The sequence below is a fragment of the Rhipicephalus sanguineus genome, chromosome 2 (assembly GCF_013339695.2).
Source record: "Rhipicephalus sanguineus isolate Rsan-2018 chromosome 2, BIME_Rsan_1.4, whole genome shotgun sequence".
NCBI classification, from domain to species: Eukaryota; Metazoa; Arthropoda; class Arachnida; order Ixodida; family Ixodidae; genus Rhipicephalus; species Rhipicephalus sanguineus.
In genome coordinates, this window is record NC_051177.1 from 179,731,514 (window position 1) to 179,750,519 (window position 19,006).

Here is a 19,006-nt window from a genome sequence, read left to right on the forward strand (position 1 = left end):
AGGTTGAATACTGGGCTCCCACGCAGAGGGCCCAGGTTCGAACCTCGTTCCATCCTGGAATTTCTTATTTCGTTTTTTTTTATTTCGAGCGATACTGGTTACGGACACCGGCGGCGGCGGCGGCGGCGGACAACTACGGCGCCAAAAACGGCCGGTGAAACGATCTCATAACAGCTTTCGCTGTAATAAATGCGCAAATTTTGTAGCAAATGGCATAAATGTGGGGAAAATTATTTGCGCGCATAAACAAGTTTGTTTTTTCAATTTGACCTGTATATTTGCTGCAAGTATTACGGCTACGCATGTGAAAGTGTTCAAGATCAGCCTCGCTTGCTCAGGAGTTCAATAATTAAAAACGCAGGCGCAGTTGCAAATAGCAAGAAGCTAAAGTAATTTTGAATACGAAGTTTATAAACAGTGCTAGAGTAGTGGAGGAACAGTTTCCTAATGTAACTACAAACCGCTGAATATAAGCAACAGCTGCGTTTCAAAGCATTAATCGGACAGCTTGACTCGCTTATTGCTTATTAACGAATACGTCCGCACCTATGCTAAATAGGAGCTCGACGGAAGCATTATATGGTAGTCCTGTATTCACTTTAAGGAAGAGCTGGTGAACGCGCGGAGAGCTTTCCTTGAGCCCGCTCATGGCGATGCCAGGCGTCATCAAAGGTACCGAGACAGTCGCTCATCTTTGGTTAGCGATTACGTTCAGAAGGCATTTCCGAAGAAGTCATCCTCCTTTTGCAGGGGCGTAGCCAGAAATTTTTTTCGCGGGGGGTGGGGGGGTTCAACCATACTTCATGTACGTTCGTGCGCGCGTTTGTATGTGTGCTCGTATATATACGCACGCAAAACTGAAAAACTGAGGGCGGGGCTTTAAACCCCCCCCCCCAACCCTCCCGCCCGGCTACGCCCCTGCTCCTTTGCGCTGAAGATCACATCGAGTGTTGACGCCCACAAGCCTAGCAGATCTCTACAGCTCCATTTTGACGGTTACGAGGACCGAATTACACTTCGCTGCATCGACAATCAACGACAACTTGAACTTGGATAGCAAGGTAGGAAATCCATTTAATAAATTTCGACAATTTCTCCCCATTCCAATGCCCCGCGCAAGAAAGGACCCCGTGCGGGGTCACTTTGTCAACGCTTGGCGGGCCAACAGTAGTCTGCCGCAGCGACCAAATAACGTCTGGGCGAGCTCTGAAAGAGGCGCTCCTACAAGACGAATGAATTTTGTGTAAGACTGCGAGGATAATTGGAACGAAAAGTAACGAGTAACGTGACACCTCACGTTACTGAAAAATTGTAACGAAAGTACGTTACCAGTTACGGTTCCGAAATAGTAACGAGTACGTTACTAAGTTACTGAAAAAAGTAACGCGTTACCGGTAACGCCGTTACTTGTAACGCGTTACCGCCAACACTGTTAATTACATATGAATTGTGAGATGCCCAAGACAGGTTTGACGTAATGTGAATGCCGAGGTATTTGTACGAGGACACGTTATCTAGAGGTGTGTTAGCTAAGTAGTAAATAGGCGAAACAGACGATGCTCGTGATATGCGCCGTATGTAGGCAGCAAGCTAGTGTGGGCTCGCATTGTCGGGTAAACGAGGCATCGCTCACTTTTGCGCAGTGCTTTGCGCGTATTTTGCGTAGGTTAATTTTTGGCTTATGCGTTGTTTACTGGCACAGCACTTCAGAGAATCTCAATCTGGTTCAACTAGCTCACAGAATCTGTAGGTAACCGCTCCTGTGACTGCAGACTATATTCAGTTGCGCCCAGCCGGCGTCCCCTCGACTTTCGTGACGGTGAATGCGGGACGCTCGATAGCCCGCTCACGATAGCGGCACGGCGGCTCGCCGTTTTCGCCCTGCCTTGCTCAGGCGCGTTTGCTCGCGCACGTCAGCCGTTCTTTGCCGCTAGGAGAATGGTTCCGAGACCCATTTTCGCGACGTTCTCCGGCTGCCGGAGAGCGACGTGGCCAATCTGCGACGGAGGAGCTACATCGGCGCACCGCGTCCTCTGCTTTCGGCTTTCTGCGTCGTCTGCGTCTGCCGCGGGACTCTTCGAGCTGCTTCCTGCTTGCTCCGCGGTTTTCACGCTAGAAGTGCGGATGTTGTCCGTCTCGTGTCCAGGCATGCTTCCAACAGTCAATAGAGCGTTTTATTCTGTCCGGTATTAAAAAAAAAAGCCACAGTTTCGGCCCAAAGGCGAAGCAATGAATGCGATAGAAAGAAATTGGAATGTCACAGGAAGATCGGCAAGCAGCTAGAAACTTGCTGCGCGCTGCTCAAACACAAAGAAGGACGCACGAAAAGAACGCGCAGGTATACACAGGACGAGCGCGAACTGTCACAGTTGTTATTTCAACTAGCCCCTACTTTGCCACTTCTAGTTAGCAATTCACTCCTCTCGCAAAAGCAGTTGTTAGTGAGCGCTTGTGTCGTGCTTTTCTTTTCTTTGTGGGTGTCTTGCACGTTTGCGCTGTAATTTCAGCATCAGGATTGTGATCGCGGTGTAAGATATATACTGCGATTCTGGTTCAGCCGTCTTGTTTCTTCCCTTCTATGGCATAAGCCCACAAGAGCCATAGCGTTTCCACCACCTCACGCCACCACGAGCCACGGGACGCTCTTCCCTGGCCGGCCGACTGGCCACGAGTGGTGCAGTGCTACAATTCACCCACCCAATCACCTGCATTGGGTATGAGCCATGTTCGGAGGGCAACAACAACAACCACCCCAAAATCGAAAACTAGCATGGGTCGCCAGTGGTACGACGCAAATGCAGCGCGGGCAACGATGCAGCATGGCCCGCGTCTAGCATAATTTAAATTTCGCCACGTGTGGCGTCTCGTGCGTTTCACGCAACCGCATGCGTTTGCATTCTGCCGTTAGTATCCTGGAGAACGAATGGCCGCATGGCGTAATTGTCAGGTTTCTTCACACGGCACAAGCGTCAGCAGCAGACAATACAATAATAGACACGACTGCAGCAATGTCAAGGCAGTCGACACACCTATAAGTCCTTACATTCCTGAAATTCATTTAGCTAAGCCAGGCGCTTAACCCTGGAAAGTCAGCCAGGGACAAAGTCTTGTTGTTTGAGTACATCAGTGTATTGACCAATGCTTTTGCGAAAAAGCACGCGGGCAGGTCTCCTGTCAGCGTCGCAGTGGAAACCGGCCATTCCAGCCCGCCATAGAAAATGGAGGCCAAGAAGCAATATTAGATGGAAAGGCAGCCGTTAATGAACAAAAAAAAATTCACCGCCATATCCACGAAGTGAATGATATTAGAGGAGCTTGCTCGGATGTGATCGGGTAACCCGCGAATGCTCGTACACATTCCTCTACCGTCATATATAGACGTGACAACGTTGTTATATATGCATTACATACACATGCAATGTTTATTAATATACGGTTGGATGCAGTATATACATTTTGATGAAGTATATATACATTTGGATGAACTATAAACATTATACGGGTTTGCTTGACGGCGAGCCCTGTTCGCTTCGGCCTCCCGGGCTCTCACCGCAGGGTCTTGGCGTCGAGCCCGAGCTGCTTCTGCTCTGCGACCTCTCACCGCAGGGTCCACTTGACGACGCGCTTCGCTGGCCTGCACCTCCGGGTCCGCTTGACGGCGCGCCCTCTTCGCTTCGGCCTCCCGGGCTCTCACCGCAGGGTCTTGGCGTCGAGCCCGTCACGCTGATGCCTTGGCTGGGGTGTTCATGCTGCGGAGATGTATCCTAGAGCAGTCACCTAACTAGCGCTTGCGCCACTTGCGCCGAGCGTGGTGTGCGCCGCCTTGAGCGGTGGCTGGCGGTGGCGCGCCATCTAGTGAGCATTCTTGAAATCACCGGAGAGAGCGCAGCTGCGCCGAGCGTGGTGTGTGCCGCCTTGAGCGGTGGCGCAATCTAGTGAGCATTCTTGAAATCACCGGAGAGAGCGTAGCTGCGCCGAGCGTGGTGTGTGCCGCCTTGAGCGGTGGCGCAATCTAGTGAGCATTCTTGAAATCACCGGAGAGAGCGCAGCTGCGCCGAGCGTGGTGTGTGCCGCCTTGAGCGGTGGCGCAATCTAGTGAGCATTCTTGAAATCACCGGAGAGAGCGCAGCTGCGCCGAGCGTGGTGTGTGCCGCCTTGAGCGGTGGCGCAATCTAGTGAGCATTCTTGAAATCACCGGAGAGAGCGCAGCTGCGCCGAGCGTGGTGTGTGCCGCCTTGAGCGGTGGCGCAATCTAGTGAGCATTCTTGAAATCACCGGAGAGAGCGTAGCTGCGCCGAGCGTGGTGTGTGCCGCCTTGAGCGGTGGCGCAATCTAGTGAGCATTCTTGAAATCACCGGAGAGAGCGTAGCTGCGCCGAGCGTGGTGTGTGCCGCCTTGAGCGGTGGCGCAATCTAGTGAGCATTCTTGAAATCACCGGAGAGAGCGCAGCTGCGCCGAGCGTGGTGTGTGCCGCCTTGAGCGGTGGCGCAATCTAGTGAGCATTCTTGAAATCACCGGAGAGAGCGCAGCTGCGCCGAGCGTGGTGTGTGCCGCCTTGAGCGGTGGCGCAATCTAGTGAGCATTCTTGAAATCACCGGAGAGAGCGCAGCTGCGCCGAGCGTGGTGTGTGCCGCCTTGAGCGGTGGCGCAATCTAGTGAGCATTCTTGAAATCACCGGAGAGAGCGCAGCTGCGCCGAGCGTGGTGTGTGCCGCCTTGAGCGGTGGCGCAATCTAGTGAGCATTCTTGAAATCACCGGAGAGAGCGCAGCTGCGCCGAGCGTGGTGTGTGCCGCCTTGAGCGGTGGCGCAATCTAGTGAGCATTCTTGAAATCACCGGAGAGAGCGCAGCTGCGCCGAGCGTGGTGTGTGCCGCCTTGAGCGGTGGCGCAATCTAGTGAGCATTCTTGAAATCACCGGAGAGAGCGTAGCTGCGCCGAGCGTGGTGTGTGCCGCCTTGAGCGGTGGCGCAATCTAGTGAGCATTCTTGAAATCACCGGAGAGAGCGCAGCTGCGCCGAGCGTGGTGTGTGCCGCCTTGAGCGGTGGCGCAATCTAGTGAGCATTCTTGAAATCACCGGAGAGAGCGTAGCTGCGCCGAGCGTGGTGTGTGCCGCCTTGAGCGGTGGCGCAATCTAGTGAGCATTCTTGAAATCACCGGAGAGAGCGCAGCTGCGCCGAGCGTGGTGTGTGCCGCCTTGAGCGGTGGCGCAATCTAGTGAGCATTCTTGAAATCACCGGAGAGAGCGTAGCTGCGCCGAGCGTGGTGTGTGCCGCCTTGAGCGGTGGCGCAATCTAGTGAGCATTCTTGAAATCACCGGAGAGAGCGCAGCTGCGCCGAGCGTGGTGTGTGCCGCCTTGAGCGGTGGCGCAATCTAGTGAGCATTCTTGAAATCACCGGAGAGAGCGTAGCTGCGCCGAGCGTGGTGTGTGCCGCCTTGAGCGGTGGCGCAATCTAGTGAGCATTCTTGAAATCACCGGAGAGAGCGCAGCTGCGCCGAGCGTGGTGTGTGCCGCCTTGAGCGGTGGCGCAATCTAGTGAGCATTCTTGAAATCACCGGAGAGAGCGTAGCTGCGCCGAGCGTGGTGTGTGCCGCCTTGAGCGGTGGCGCAATCTAGTGAGCATTCTTGAAATCACCGGAGAGAGCGCAGCTGCGCCGAGCGTGGTGTGTGCCGCCTTGAGCGGTGGCGCAATCTAGTGAGCATTCTTGAAATCACCGGAGAGAGCGTAGCTGCGCCGAGCGTGGTGTGTGCCGCCTTGAGCGGTGGCGCAATCTAGTGAGCATTCTTGAAATCACCGGAGAGAGCGCAGCTGCGCCGAGCGTGGTGTGTGCCGCCTTGAGCGGTGGCGCAATCTAGTGAGCATTCTTGAAATCACCGGAGAGAGCGCAGCTGCGCCGAGCGTGGTGTGTGCCGCCTTGAGCGGTGGCGCAATCTAGTGAGCATTCTTGAAATCACCGGAGAGAGCGCAGCTGCGCCGAGCGTGGTGTGTGCCGCCTTGAGCGGTGGCGCAATCTAGTGAGCATTCTTGAAATCACCGGAGAGAGCGTAGCTGCGCTCCTGGCGGGACCAATGAGAAGTAGTGAGCCGATGGTCACGCCGGTGAGGACAAGGCGCGAGCATAAGAAGCTTGGCGAGCAAGCTCCTAAAAGAAGAGCTTGGCGTAATTGTCTAAGGCAGCGCGCTGCGGAGTGAGGGGTCGCCGGTTGGAATCCCCGATCGAGCACTTCGGAGTTTTTTCTTCTGAATTATTTTTATTTCTGGGGCGCGCCCTCTTCGCTTCGGCCTCCCGGGCTCTCACCGCAGGGTCTTGGCGTCGAGCCCGTCACGCTGATGCCTTGGCTGGGGTGTTCATGCTGCGGAGATGTATCCTAGAGCAGTCACCTAACTAGCGCTTGCGCCACTTGCGCCGAGCGTGGTGTGCGCCGCCTTGAGCGGTGGCTGACGGTGGCGCGCAATCTAGTGAGCATTCTTGAAATCACCGGAGAGAGCGCAGCTGCGCCGAGCGTGGTGTGTGCCGCCTTGAGCGGTGGCGCAATCTAGTGAGCATTCTTGAAATCACCGGAGAGAGCGTAGCTGCGCTCCTGGCGGGACCAATGAGAAGTAGTGAGCCGATGGTCACGCCGGTGAGGACAAGGCGCGAGCATAAGAAGCTTGGCGAGCAAGCTCCTAAAAGAAGAGCTTGGCGTAATTGTCTAAGGCAGCGCGCTGCGGAGTGAGGGGTCGCCGGTTGGAATCCCCGATCGAGCACTTCGGAGTTTTTTCTTCTGAATTATTTTTATTTCTGGCTTTTATTTATATCTACATACATATACTGGACATGACGGCGACGGCAAAAATCCACCGGGAGTGTCTATATAATTGCTATCGCAATAAAAATTCTGGAGTGGAATCCCTCGCAACGCCAAAGTGAAGCCAGCTTTTGCCCGCCAAAGATCTCGAAAACACGCTCTTTTCTGGTGGTGCCTACTTAGAGATCAAACAGCTTTGATCTGTTAGTGTAAATACTACGTTAATTATAAAATAAAACATCGTTGTTGCCAAGGAAAGTAACCCATCATGAGGAGTATTGGCGACTTGATTTCCAATAAAATTTGCCATGACTTCGAGGTTTACTAACGAAAACTAGTAACACAATGACACACTTGGAGCAGTAGCTGACCCGTAAAAGTTGACAAACTCGTCTGGCGTGCGAGGAACATGCGCCCTTCGCCGATCGCCGATGGTTTATCGTGCCCCTGCTAAGGTGGCGGCCACAGCCGCCATCTTTTGATGTTCACGGCTTCACTCCTGAGCATGGAAGCCGGCCTCTATCTGTATATTTAACTATGTATGCCGTTGGGCGAACTCTCGAAAAAAAAATTGCCACTGCAGCAATTTTTTTAACCTCTCTGGCCAGCGTACACAGGCGATCGTCTCAGTGAGCGCTTTCTGCTACTTACCGAACATCGCAGCCCCTCGCCGAAACATAAATCTTTCAGCTTTGTCGCCGTTCCTGTTTAACCTCGCTTTGATTAAGATACCGCCAAGGCTGGAAGAGATACCGGGACTGAAGCACACATTTTATGCGGATGATATTACTCTACGGGTGACCAGGGGTAGCGACGCGCAGTTGGAGGAAACACTGCAACAGGCAGTCAATATTGTAGAAGAGCTCGCAGGAGATGCGGGACTCTCATGCTCTCAGCCCAAGTCCGAGCTCTTTGTGGTTCGGGACAAACCACGAGGTCCACATGCGAGGCACTATATTCCGCCACCATACCGCTGGAGGTAAAAGTTGGGGGTATGCCGGTCGCCGAAGCCCAAACTATCAGAATCCTGGGCCTATATTTACAGACTAACAGGAAGAATACGGTGGCCCTTGAAAAGCTTAAGAACACGGTCAACGCTACCGTAAGGCTAATCAGGCGAATCGCTAACCGTAAGAGCGGGATAAAAGAAAAGAATCTCTGTAAGCTGGTACAGGCGTTTGTGCTCAGCAGGATTACTTATGCGACACCTTACATGAAATTGGATACCACAGAAAAAGGCAAGGTCGAGGCTATGATTAGGCAGGCTTACAAGGCAGCCCTTGGGCTTCCTAACAATGCGTCAACAGACAGGCTACTAAGATTAGTGGTGCACAACACCCTGGAAGAACTACGGGAGGCGCACCTGGTGATGCAGCACGCTAGGCTTTCGACAACGGAAACTGGCAGGGATATAGTGGAAAGGATTGGCGTTGGCGCCTAGGCTCCCGCTGGTGACACTAAAACTCAGTTGCGGCGAGAATTACACAAGGCCTTGTACATAAAGCCTTTGCCCAAGAACGTGCATCCGATCCACCATGAGGGACGCAGGCAGGCAAGAGCCAGAAATTTACATATTCAATATGGGGAGTACAAATCGGCAGTCTATACAGACGTCGCGGAATATAAGGACAAGGACGCATTTGCGATTGTGGTGGTGGACACGCGGGGACGCTTGGTCGCCTCTGAATCAGTCAAAACCCGCTCCTCAGAAACTGCTGAGGAAGCGGCAATAGCGCTAGCTATCACTAATTCTCAGTCTGACCTCATTCTCAGTGATTCAAAAACAGCCATTCGAAATCTGGCGAGGGGCAGAATATCGGTCACCGCCGCACGACTGCTGCACCGAGCCGCGGGGCGAGAAATTCGGGAAATAGAAATTGTCTGGGTACCAGCACACTCTGGAAACCCTGGGAACGAGGCGGCTCACCTGAATGCTCGAGGTTTCGTCAGCCGGGCAGGTGAGCCGCCCGTTCCGGGGAGATCCGCGAGAGATGGGCTGGTGTCCTTTCGCGACATCACCAATCATTATAAACTAGAGCGGAGGCTTTATCCGCCCCCGCACAAGCGGTTGACCAAGGCGCAGGAATGCGTCTGGAGAAAACTGCAGACGCGATCTTTTCCCAACCCATACGGGTTGAGCAAAATATACCCGGAGGAGATTAAGCCACAATGCAAATGGTGCCAGGCAGTGGCAAGTTATGACCATATACTGTGGGAATGTAGCATGGTGCCGCCACCGGCGGATATTATGCGTGATCCCTCTCTCGAGCAGTGGGAGGCCGTGTTGATCAGCTCAGACCCAGTCGTCCAGACAAGGGTCGTGGAGTGGGCCACACAGGTCGCCGTCAACCTTGGGTTGATGGCCATCTAACACGGAATCGTCCCCAACTGTTTTCTGGCGAAATAAAGTTTTTCCATCCATCCATCCTCGCGGAAGTTCTGGCTGCACGCGCATCTTGTAGCCGACGGCTGTTTCCAATTTCTAAGTTTCAAAACCTAAGCTTCACGCAACTTCTTAGTACACGCGTGAAGGCTGACACCGGGCTCCGTTGCGTACGTCCTGCACTGCGCCAACGAGTACTGGCCTACCATTTGAGACGCCTTCAAAAAACGCCAGGCCTGCGCGGAAAGCGCAGCACAGTCACAGCGAAAGCTGGAAGAGCGGCATTTCTAGAGCCCGTTATAAACTCTCCTGTGGGTACTAATGCAGGTACATTAGCAACGTACCCACTACGCCACAAAGCGTAATTTATGTGAAGTTGGGAAGCACCCAGCACGACATTATTCGTTGTTCTGCGGAGAGGCGAGGTACCATATGTAAGCGATTATGTGCAGTTTGTTGATGCGACGGTTGATGACGATGAATAATTATGGTTGCGCCCTTTGTAATGGGCTGGAAGCTTCAAATGACCCACTAGTTACGTAATGCATATTGTGTGACGCCCGGTCGTTATTTAACTGTCCCACCACGCTTTATAACACACTTTAACCGGAGAAACGCAGAGCGGGAGAGAGAGAGAATTGACTTTATTGAGACCCTGAGGAAATGGATCATGGGAGCCTTATGGGCTTCGTTGGCAACCAACAGAAGTGCACTTGCGAGGAACCCACTACGCTATAAATCATTGTAACTTTCGAGAAGTAGGGCAGTAGGCACTGTGCCATTTTTCGTCATTCTACAGACAGCCGTGGTACCTGCTAAACGCATGTAAGGCATTATGCGCACTTTGTTGATGCTGTGCGTAATGACGATGAAGAATTATGGCAGAGCTCTTTGTAATGGGTTGGAAGCATTCAACAACCTACTCGTTGCGCAATTCGCATTGTGTGACGCCTGGTTACAGAATTCGTGTTGTGCGACGCTTGGTGCTTATTCTACTCTTTTACCACGCTATATTGAATATGCTAATGTAGTTCCTTCCCGACATGAAGCCTGTATAGGACCTTTTTGCAAAGCAGTTTCAGGCACCGGCATGGCTCAGAGGTTGAATACTGGGCTCCCACGCAGATGGCCCAGGTTCGAACCTCGTTCCATCCTGGAATTTTTTCTTATTTAGTTTTTTTTCTTATTTCGAGCGATACTGGTTACGGACACCGGCGGCGGCGGCGGTGGCGGCGGCGGACAACTACGGCACCAAAAACGGCCGGTGAAATGATCTCATAACAGCTTTCGCTGTAAAACAGCGACTGCATATTGCGGTGCTTTCAAGTGTTGTCAAGCGCACGCCGCAAGCGGGAAAACACCCCATTTTATCAGAATTACAGCGCCGGTGGCATTCGAAAATTTCTTTTTCAGCGCGCGTCGGTGCCTCGCGAAGCAGACGACGCTGGCGCTTATCCTGCTAAGCACGTCACGCCGACGGTGGCGCCAGCTTTTCTAGTGGTAGGCCTCGCGCCCAATACCTTGTCCATTAGTGGCTGTTTTAGAGCGCAGTTCATAAGGACTCGTTCGCTCTTTTCGCCTTGGCCTTATCAGCGTAACCGAGCGAATGCTTGGCAAAGCGAATATAAAAGAGGGCGAACGAAGAGCGCAGCGAAGAATTATCGACAGCGATAGCAATGACAGAGAGCGAGGAGAAATGTGGAGGAAGGTGCAGTAGAAGCGTGAAGAGAAAATCGGAGGAGGATAGTGGCAAGAAACCTTTTGTTTGTGATAATTGCTTCGTACTTTGACTTTAAAAAGCAACGAAAAAGAACAGAGACAAGAAAGGCATGTGTAGAAATGACAGACGTGGATTTCCAGCTACATTGCAGTGTGCCTTCTTGTAATCAATTAGTCGCGAGTGCATTATCCGTCTATTAGTTAGTCTTCTCAATGTGATGGTAGCTTTTGTGACGTTTCTCTAAACTAAACGTGATAGATACGCAGTTTTGAGTGCGATCGAGCGCTGCCAATTTCCACTCATCGGCGATAATGGAAGCTGAGGAAGAGGATTTTCCGAATATCTAAGCGTGGGGCTCAAAGGAATTTTAAAGAATACTCGGTATACCTGTGAGAAAAGAAGGCATTCCATATTTTTAGACAGAGAAGCGCATCTAGATAACGTATTTTGGTCGATCACACCGAAATGCCTTTGGATTGTGCAGTGGCAGATTCAAAATTCTGATTATAATTAAACGTCACCAGAAATTATCACAATAAAATCAAAGAGCAACGTCAGCAAGCTCTTTGTTTTCATGCATGCGCAAATCGTTGGGTCACAAGATACAACCAACAGAGAAAACGAAGGAGGGGAATTTTAAGGACTCGTTTCTTATTTGATAGAACCTTAATGAAAACCAAAAGACAATGGAGCCTATGAAGGTATATATATATAGAGAGAGACTCTTTATTGGAAAAACAGAGATTTTTGCCGGCGTCAGTATATAACCGCTGGCATGCTACTCTGTGTAGCGATGGGGAATGGGATTGACAGACTAAAGAAGAGAGAGAAGGAAATAATAATAAAAAGAAAGAATATAAAAAAAATGAAATGCGCAAGTGAACATCTACGTTATATAGATGCTCGGTTTTTATACTCATTGGGGCAGACTCCGAATCACCCCTTAAACAAGTGAGAAACAAATGCACTGATACTATCGAAAGGCTCTGTGATCAGTTTTTGTCTCCCATTGTGGTGGCTCTGTCGGCTATGGCTCTTGCTGAGAGCAAGATCGCGGTATCGAATCCCGGCCGCGGCGGCCGCATTTCGATGGAGGTGCTACGGAAAAAGCGCCCGTTTACTTGCGCTGCCGTGCACATGAGAGAAGTCCATTTGGCCTAAATTAATCCGGAGCACTCCACTATGGCGTGCCTCCTAATCATATGATGATATCGCCACGCGAAAAACCACGATTAAATTTTTATTTAGTCTCATTGTTGAGGGATAACACCACTGATACAGACATAAGTATTGCTTTAACAACCTGCACTGAGTTCATGGATGTCACAACTGGTTTGGCTTTTCTTTTCAGAATTGTCCATATGCACTCTACATGTTTTCGAAGCCAACAGAAAACTGGCCGCCCCTACAATGTGCAGCTTTCATTCAACGCTGCTACCGTTGTGGCTCGTACAACAGCTTGCGAGCGCCCAGCAGGAAAGAGTGGGGCCTGCAGTCATGTACTAGCAGCAGTACGCCTGCTGGCACTATTGAAACAGCAAGGATTTGCTAAGCCACCACCAGCGCTTGCTTGCACAGAGCTACCTCAGCAGTGGAGGCGTTTAAGACAAAAAGGAATCAAACCTGCAAGCGTTCAAGACGTGGACTGGCGAGCACCACGAGAAGGTGGCGTCCAGTTGCCATTGACTGCCCGCCTTTCAGATGCAAGCGCTGACAACCAGGATGAAGGCAGTCAAGTCGCTGCAATCCGGTCACTTGGTGCGGAGCTGGAAGCATTGGGCGACCTTCCATTCGCCGCTGTCCTGCAGGATGTGCAGGCTCCTCTGATCAAGACTAAGGCGGGTCTTGCTCCAGCGGACTCTCCACTGACCTACCAGCAGTCGGGCAGGCAACTTCAAGGTTTGGATGGCAACTGTAGCTCCTGGTGCGGGCACCAGTTGTACTGTCCCACGTCTAGAGCTTTTTGCTGTTGCATACCTCACATTCGTATTTAAGTCGGTCAATTTCATTCCTTTGTGTGGCAACCACATCCCTGAGATGTTGCACCTCAATGGCAGGCTTGCCAGAACCTCCCAATGCGCCAGCAGTAGGTGAACAGCTAGTGTGGTCTCCCTCCATTTCAGCTGAATCAGATCTGCTGCAGCCAAAGGACCAGCTCCACTGTCTTCTACAGTCGAATATTGAGCGGCATCTTGATCTGAAATCGGATGTGCTTGCAGACTCTGTGTTCGCTCCTTAGGTGGCTTGCGCTGCTGTCGCATTTTGCCAAAGTTGAATACACTGGGGCAGGCGTCTCAGTAAGTTGTTGCCACAAGATACACCCGGAATAAAGTCCGATGGCAAGAAATGCTTTGAACAGACTTTTGTGGATTTCGTCACCTTGAAGTATTTCCCTTCATCACGCTTGATGGCGATGATCCACCTCTTGTATACTGTGTTGTCTGTTAGGAAGCGGTGATACGAAACCTGCAGGTTGCAAGCAATACAGGTAGTTAAAACTTGCGTTGAGAAGTCATCCACCAAAACCTGTATGTACAGACGCGTCCAGTGTTAAAGGGAACACTCGAATGCGCACCTTTCTAATTGCTGGCTCCCTAACTGCAAGTGGATGGGGAAACATTGAACGTGCGCTTTACTAGTCTGTCGAAATGAGTCTTCGCTGTCAACTACCAGTAGCCTTAAGCAAATCTAAGCCCTTATTCTCATGCAAGAAAATGAAATCCAGACACGCAAGTGTTCCCTTTAACAGTGGCCGCGCCTGTACAATACTAGAATATTTTGACCTGGCAGTAACATTCACAGATGCTTCGCCTGAAATAAAAGTAGGACGATATGCACATCCGTCACGCGAGCACTTTAGGTAGCGGTTAATTTGCTTTCGATTAACTTGCTTTAGATTCTGCACGATATGGCTTAAGCAAAGCGCGACAGGCCGCCATTATAGTCGGTCGTCAGGTGCACTAGAGGCCAACAAACTCGATCCAATTAGTTGGCCCATGAAAGAGGGATCATCGACCACGGTCGTAAATACTCGTCTGGCGTGAATGTGTTTATCAGAACCATCTTTATCGTGGCACCAGGTTTGGCCTGTACATGAGCAAAGCTCCGCATTAAAGTCCTCGTTAAAGCCCGGCTGGCGATATCCTATCGGGTTCCGAGTGCCAGGCACGACTGGCAGGTGATAAGCACACGCGGTGCGATAGCGCCAGCCGGAGCAAGAATCTAACGCTACGGTGACGCTGGCTGCAAGCACAGATTCGCCTAAAGAAAGACAAGGCATGTCGCAGTAGGACTGTGCCGAAAGCCACGCTTTCCGCTGTTCGCGTTTCTCTTAGTCCCAATGTTACTCAGTACCAGCCTTTACACATTCACCGCATACGTTCTAACAGCATGGCTGAGGATAAACAACACGGCGCTGACGCGTGTGAAGCAAAAACCACGCACCTTGTTCCCGCCAGGATCCTTAGGTCCTCGCTCTTTACAACAGGGTACACAACAGTGTGTTGGCATTTCCGATGTGGGTCGATATGCGCAAGAGAACACTTTTCGCGCTTTCTGTATCCGTGCGGGTTTCGTCGTGTACGGCAGCGGAGTGCGGAGTCTCCGCTTCGTGGACGCTACCAAGATGGCGGACCTAACTCTAAACTTGTGCACGAGATGGCGCCGCGCATTTCGCATATCGTCTATTATGCTATAAATATGAAGAATGTAATTCCACGAAAAAGACAACTTGCTACCGGCAGGACCGAACCTGCAACCTTCGGGTAACGCGCCCGATGCTCTACCAATACAGCTTCGGCGGCGGTCGTCCTCACGTCCACTTTATGTGCATGCAAACCTGGGAGCTTTAGTCTGCGCCAGAAAACTGTAATATAATATTCAGCAGCAGATTCGGTGCTAGTGTAGAAATGTGCCACGGAACACGAATGACCGCTGATAAAAAGCATGCTCGAGAAAACACAATAGTAGTGACAGAATGTCATGGCACAAACCTGCGCCTATTTTCATACATAATACAGCTGTTTCAGTGCTTCCAAAAGTTCACGGATAATGAGATCTCGCACTGAAAGCTTCTGCTTTCCAAATAATGACTCTGTTGCAATGAAAACGACACTACAGGTTCAAGAGATCGCGTGTCTTTTGACGACCCACCCATTCAACGACCCACTCGTTCCGCAATTCGCATTGTGTGACGCCTGGTTGCAGAATTCGCGTTATGAGACGCCTGGTTATTTTACTCTTCGCGATATTATATATTAACCTTGTATGTGGTCTTTTTGCAAAGGAGCTTCAAGCACCGGCATGGCTCTGTGGTAGAGTACTGGGCTGTTACGCAGAGCGCCGAGGTTCGAACCCCATTCCATCGTGGATGTATTTTCTCATTTCGCTTTTTTTATTTTTATTTCGCGCGATAGCGGTTACGGACACCGGCGGTGACGGCGGCGGTGGTGGCGGACAACTACGGCGCCAAAAACGGCTGTTGTTGTGATCTCAAACAGCGTTTGCTGCAATACACAGCGTGAGCATGCCGAGCCAGCCCAGCTAAGGCGAAAAATGCGCCAAGGACAAAAAAAAAGAAAATAAGGTAAAACAAACAAAGCGCAAGATCTGCGCATTCGCAAAGGCAAAGGCAGGCCGACTAATCGTCGTGCAAAAAAACTGACGGAGAAAAGGTTCCTGCGAAGAGGACACGAAAGCGGTAAAGTCGAGGACCTCCTCTCCGCTCCTTGCGCGAACATCGTCTCATGCAGCGGCAGCACCTTGAGATTATCAAGGAACTTCGCTACCACCGGCGCCGCGAAGGTGCCGAAGCCGCCGCTGAGATGTCCCTGCCGTTCGCGCAGCCGAGGCCAACTAAACTGTCGAGGGCTGCGAGGGAAGCGCAGAGGAAAGAATGTGCCGCCTTCTCTACGGTGAAGCCCGTCCCTGACATTAACTTGTTCTTGTCCGCCTAGTCAACCGTGGCTCACATATATTCGAATACACTCGTCCTGATAATGCGGGTGCCGCACTTTGTTTTTTTTTTTGTTTTTTTGCACAGTTTTCAATCTGTCGTGTAACTTAAACAAAGAGGACGTGCTGAAAATAGGCTGATTCGTAACTGTAGAGTGACGCTCAATAAGAGTTACAACACGGTGGTCATGGTTGAAGGGGCCTAAAGCCTACACTGTAACTCCGGGAAACGTGAAATTGATTTTGGAAATACTAGAGTTGAACGATTGTTTACGTCACTGATTGTTTTCTATGTCGGCGCGACCGTGCAATGTTGGCGCCACTTTGACCACGAGCAGCATGTTGTGACTCATATTGGGCGCGACTGTACACATGTCTCTCGCGAATATATCGCGAATTCAAAAAACACCTCAACAGCAGCGCTCTAATTTCGCGTTCAGGAATATCGTATTTCAGGTTTAATACTTATCACGCCGGAGTGCCGCTATTGGTTCTCGCCACCCCTGGCCTTCAACGCCTCAACAGCACAATAGGCGTTGTGAAACTTCTGCTAACAGCTTCCCATCAACAAAGCAAATAACTGTGAAGTGGAATAAAGAAAAAGGCATAGTGGGTAGCTTGAAAGAGACAGCTACTGAAAAAGCTAGAGCTTGCTCTTTTGTCTGCTGCACTGTCACTCTTACTAGAGAATCGGCACCAGCCCGCCCAGCTATGTTCCCTTCAGCGGTGGAGACTAGGTTCCTTGCAGAAGGTACGACCTTGTTATGTGGATAGAATGTGGTGGCCGCTGTGGTAGGGTACACTGCAAACCGTTTCACACCCTTATAGGTGTATTTGCGGTAAAACACCTATCGTACACCCTTTTTTTCTGTCAGTATTATCCGAAAGGGTGTAATGTCTTATTTGCACACCCTTCGCACACCCTTTTTTTTATTTTTGGGTGTACAATGAGTGTATGTTCTGTTAAACACCCATGGGTGTTCTTTGGATTTTACACCTATAGGTCAATTCACGCAGTGAATTGACCCATAGGTGTAAACAGGTATCGTTGTACTGCTGAATGCAATTAACTGAGACACTGAACACCACGGGCAACGCCTCCTGAAACCACGGGTCACCACCCTGTACGATAGAGCGTCTTGGCACAGGATACTGTTTCACGAAGCACCTGAGTGTGAAGCTACCTGCTCGTGAATCAGTAATGGTTCACCTTGGTCTGCTAAGCTTGCCACTCAATTTTCATTCTTTTAGTTGTGCATCACAAGTCTGCTGTAATTGCAAAGACGCATGTATTTTGTCTACTTTATTAGGCAAGTGGTAGTGAAAATAAAATATAGCATTGTCGTGCCTGAGGTTCTGAATGCAGTGAGTCAACTGATGTTACTTATTTTGAGCTCACATATATTTAAGCCTTTACATCCCGATTTATTTTTGAGAAATCGTTTCCAAAATAAGTTCATTTATTGCTTGATTGGATTCACACGTTGAATGAATGCCCGAAATACATTCGGAATAATATATGTATTTGTTTAGCATTCATAAGCATTTGTTCAGTTTCGAGACAGTTGGCTTCACTGCGCTGTGATCATCGCAAACACCTCTCCTAACGCTTAATCTATAGCATACATATACAGTGAAATCTCGTTGACACGATTCTGCATAATACGTTTTTCAGCCTAATACGTTTTCGTTTTTATTTACTGCCAACATCCCTTGAAAATAATGCATTTTCATGCGTTTAATACCCTAACATTTTTGCCAAAACTGGATAATACGACCGCGAAAGTGGATCTTGACCGATATATCGAGAAATCCTGCGTTTATTCTTCGCTATGACAGCTCGCACCGCGTTCCAACAACCCACGATCTGCGCGTAGCAGAGCCGCTGAGACTACAGCAGTATCAGTTGAGCGGCGAAAAGATCGCTGCTAGGCGATCTTTTCTTTGAGATTATATATATACATATATATTGCCGCTTTGTGAGGGCCCCCGCCCCCCCTCCAGTGAAGGGAGACTTTAAGCCCTGCTTGTAGTCATGCAGCCCTTACTGTGTCGTCGCAATGCTTACTGCGATTCGAATACACTGTGTAAAGCATAACAAAACATAACACTGCCGCAGAAAGAAAGCTGCGCCCACGCGACCCAACAACGGCCGGAGCGCCACCTACTCGGCCGGCGCAGCCGCCGCGCGTGCGCAGCGCGCGGAACAGCTCTATTGGCTCTATCACGACGTGACTTATGCAACGCGCTCAGACACGCCGCCGGACTCCATCGTTTTCTGCGTGTGTTGTGCATCGCCTCCCGATCGGTCGAGTTTGCAGTCGTTGTTTCTGTTGTTCGAAGTGTGCCTGCGCTGTGTGCTCGTCCTTTACCTTCTGCCAGTGCTGCTTATTACGAAGATGCACTATACTCAAAGGGAGACCTGCAGCTTCATATCGTGGAGCACTCGAACTGAAACGGTATGTACAGCGGTGAGCACTGTTAGGGTGAACACGCGAGCGCGTGGCTGACGGCACTGCAGGGGCGGCGCCAGGATTTTTTTACTGGGGGGGCACCCACGACAAGTGGGTTCCTTCAGGGGGGGCAGAGAGGCTGGGAACATATGCATTGTCTTTTGACTATGCTTGCTCTTGGGGGGGCGAAGGGGGGGCAGGCGGAAATTTTGGGGGGGCTGGAGCCCCCCCAAACCCCCCACTGGCGCCGCCCCTGCGGCACTGTCAGCGCCGCGCAACAGCCATCGTTGGAAACATTGCACATGCGCAGCATGTGTTTTTCGATACACTCTTTCCACCGCGCCCACTACGTCATGAAGACGCTTGTCGTGGATACGCTTGCGTGCGCGCGATGAAAAGATTATTTTGTAGAACGCATGATGCGCATGTGCAATGTTTCAAGCGATGACCGTTACGCAGCGCTGACAGTGCCGTCGGCCACGCGCTCCTGTGTTCACCCTAAGAATGCTCACCGCTGTACATACCACTATCACGTTGCTACGGCCAGCGCTTTGTTAACTCCGAGAGCGCGATCTAATGCCGTTAACTAAGCTTTTCTTAACTGGTTGACGATCGGTGAGCATTTGTTAACGTAGCGAGCATATGTGAGTGTATTGTTTCATCGGGATGAAGGCGAAGTTGTGTGACATTAGGCGCGTGCAAGCTTTGC

At 50.8% G+C, this 19,006-nt stretch overlaps 1 protein-coding gene across 1 annotated transcript in view; it reads left to right on the forward strand.

Moving 5' to 3' along the window:
* The window catches only part of LOC119381402 (uncharacterized), a 130,227-nt gene that overhangs the window by 19,563 nt on the left and 91,658 nt on the right, over positions 1 to 19,006 (forward strand). Inside the window, exons 5-6 of the mRNA XM_049412988.1 lie at positions 12,593 to 12,779; positions 13,131 to 13,188. Of these exons, the coding sequence (XP_049268945.1) occupies positions 12,593 to 12,779; positions 13,131 to 13,188 (245 nt within the window). The remainder of the gene's footprint in view (positions 1 to 12,592; positions 12,780 to 13,130; positions 13,189 to 19,006) is intronic.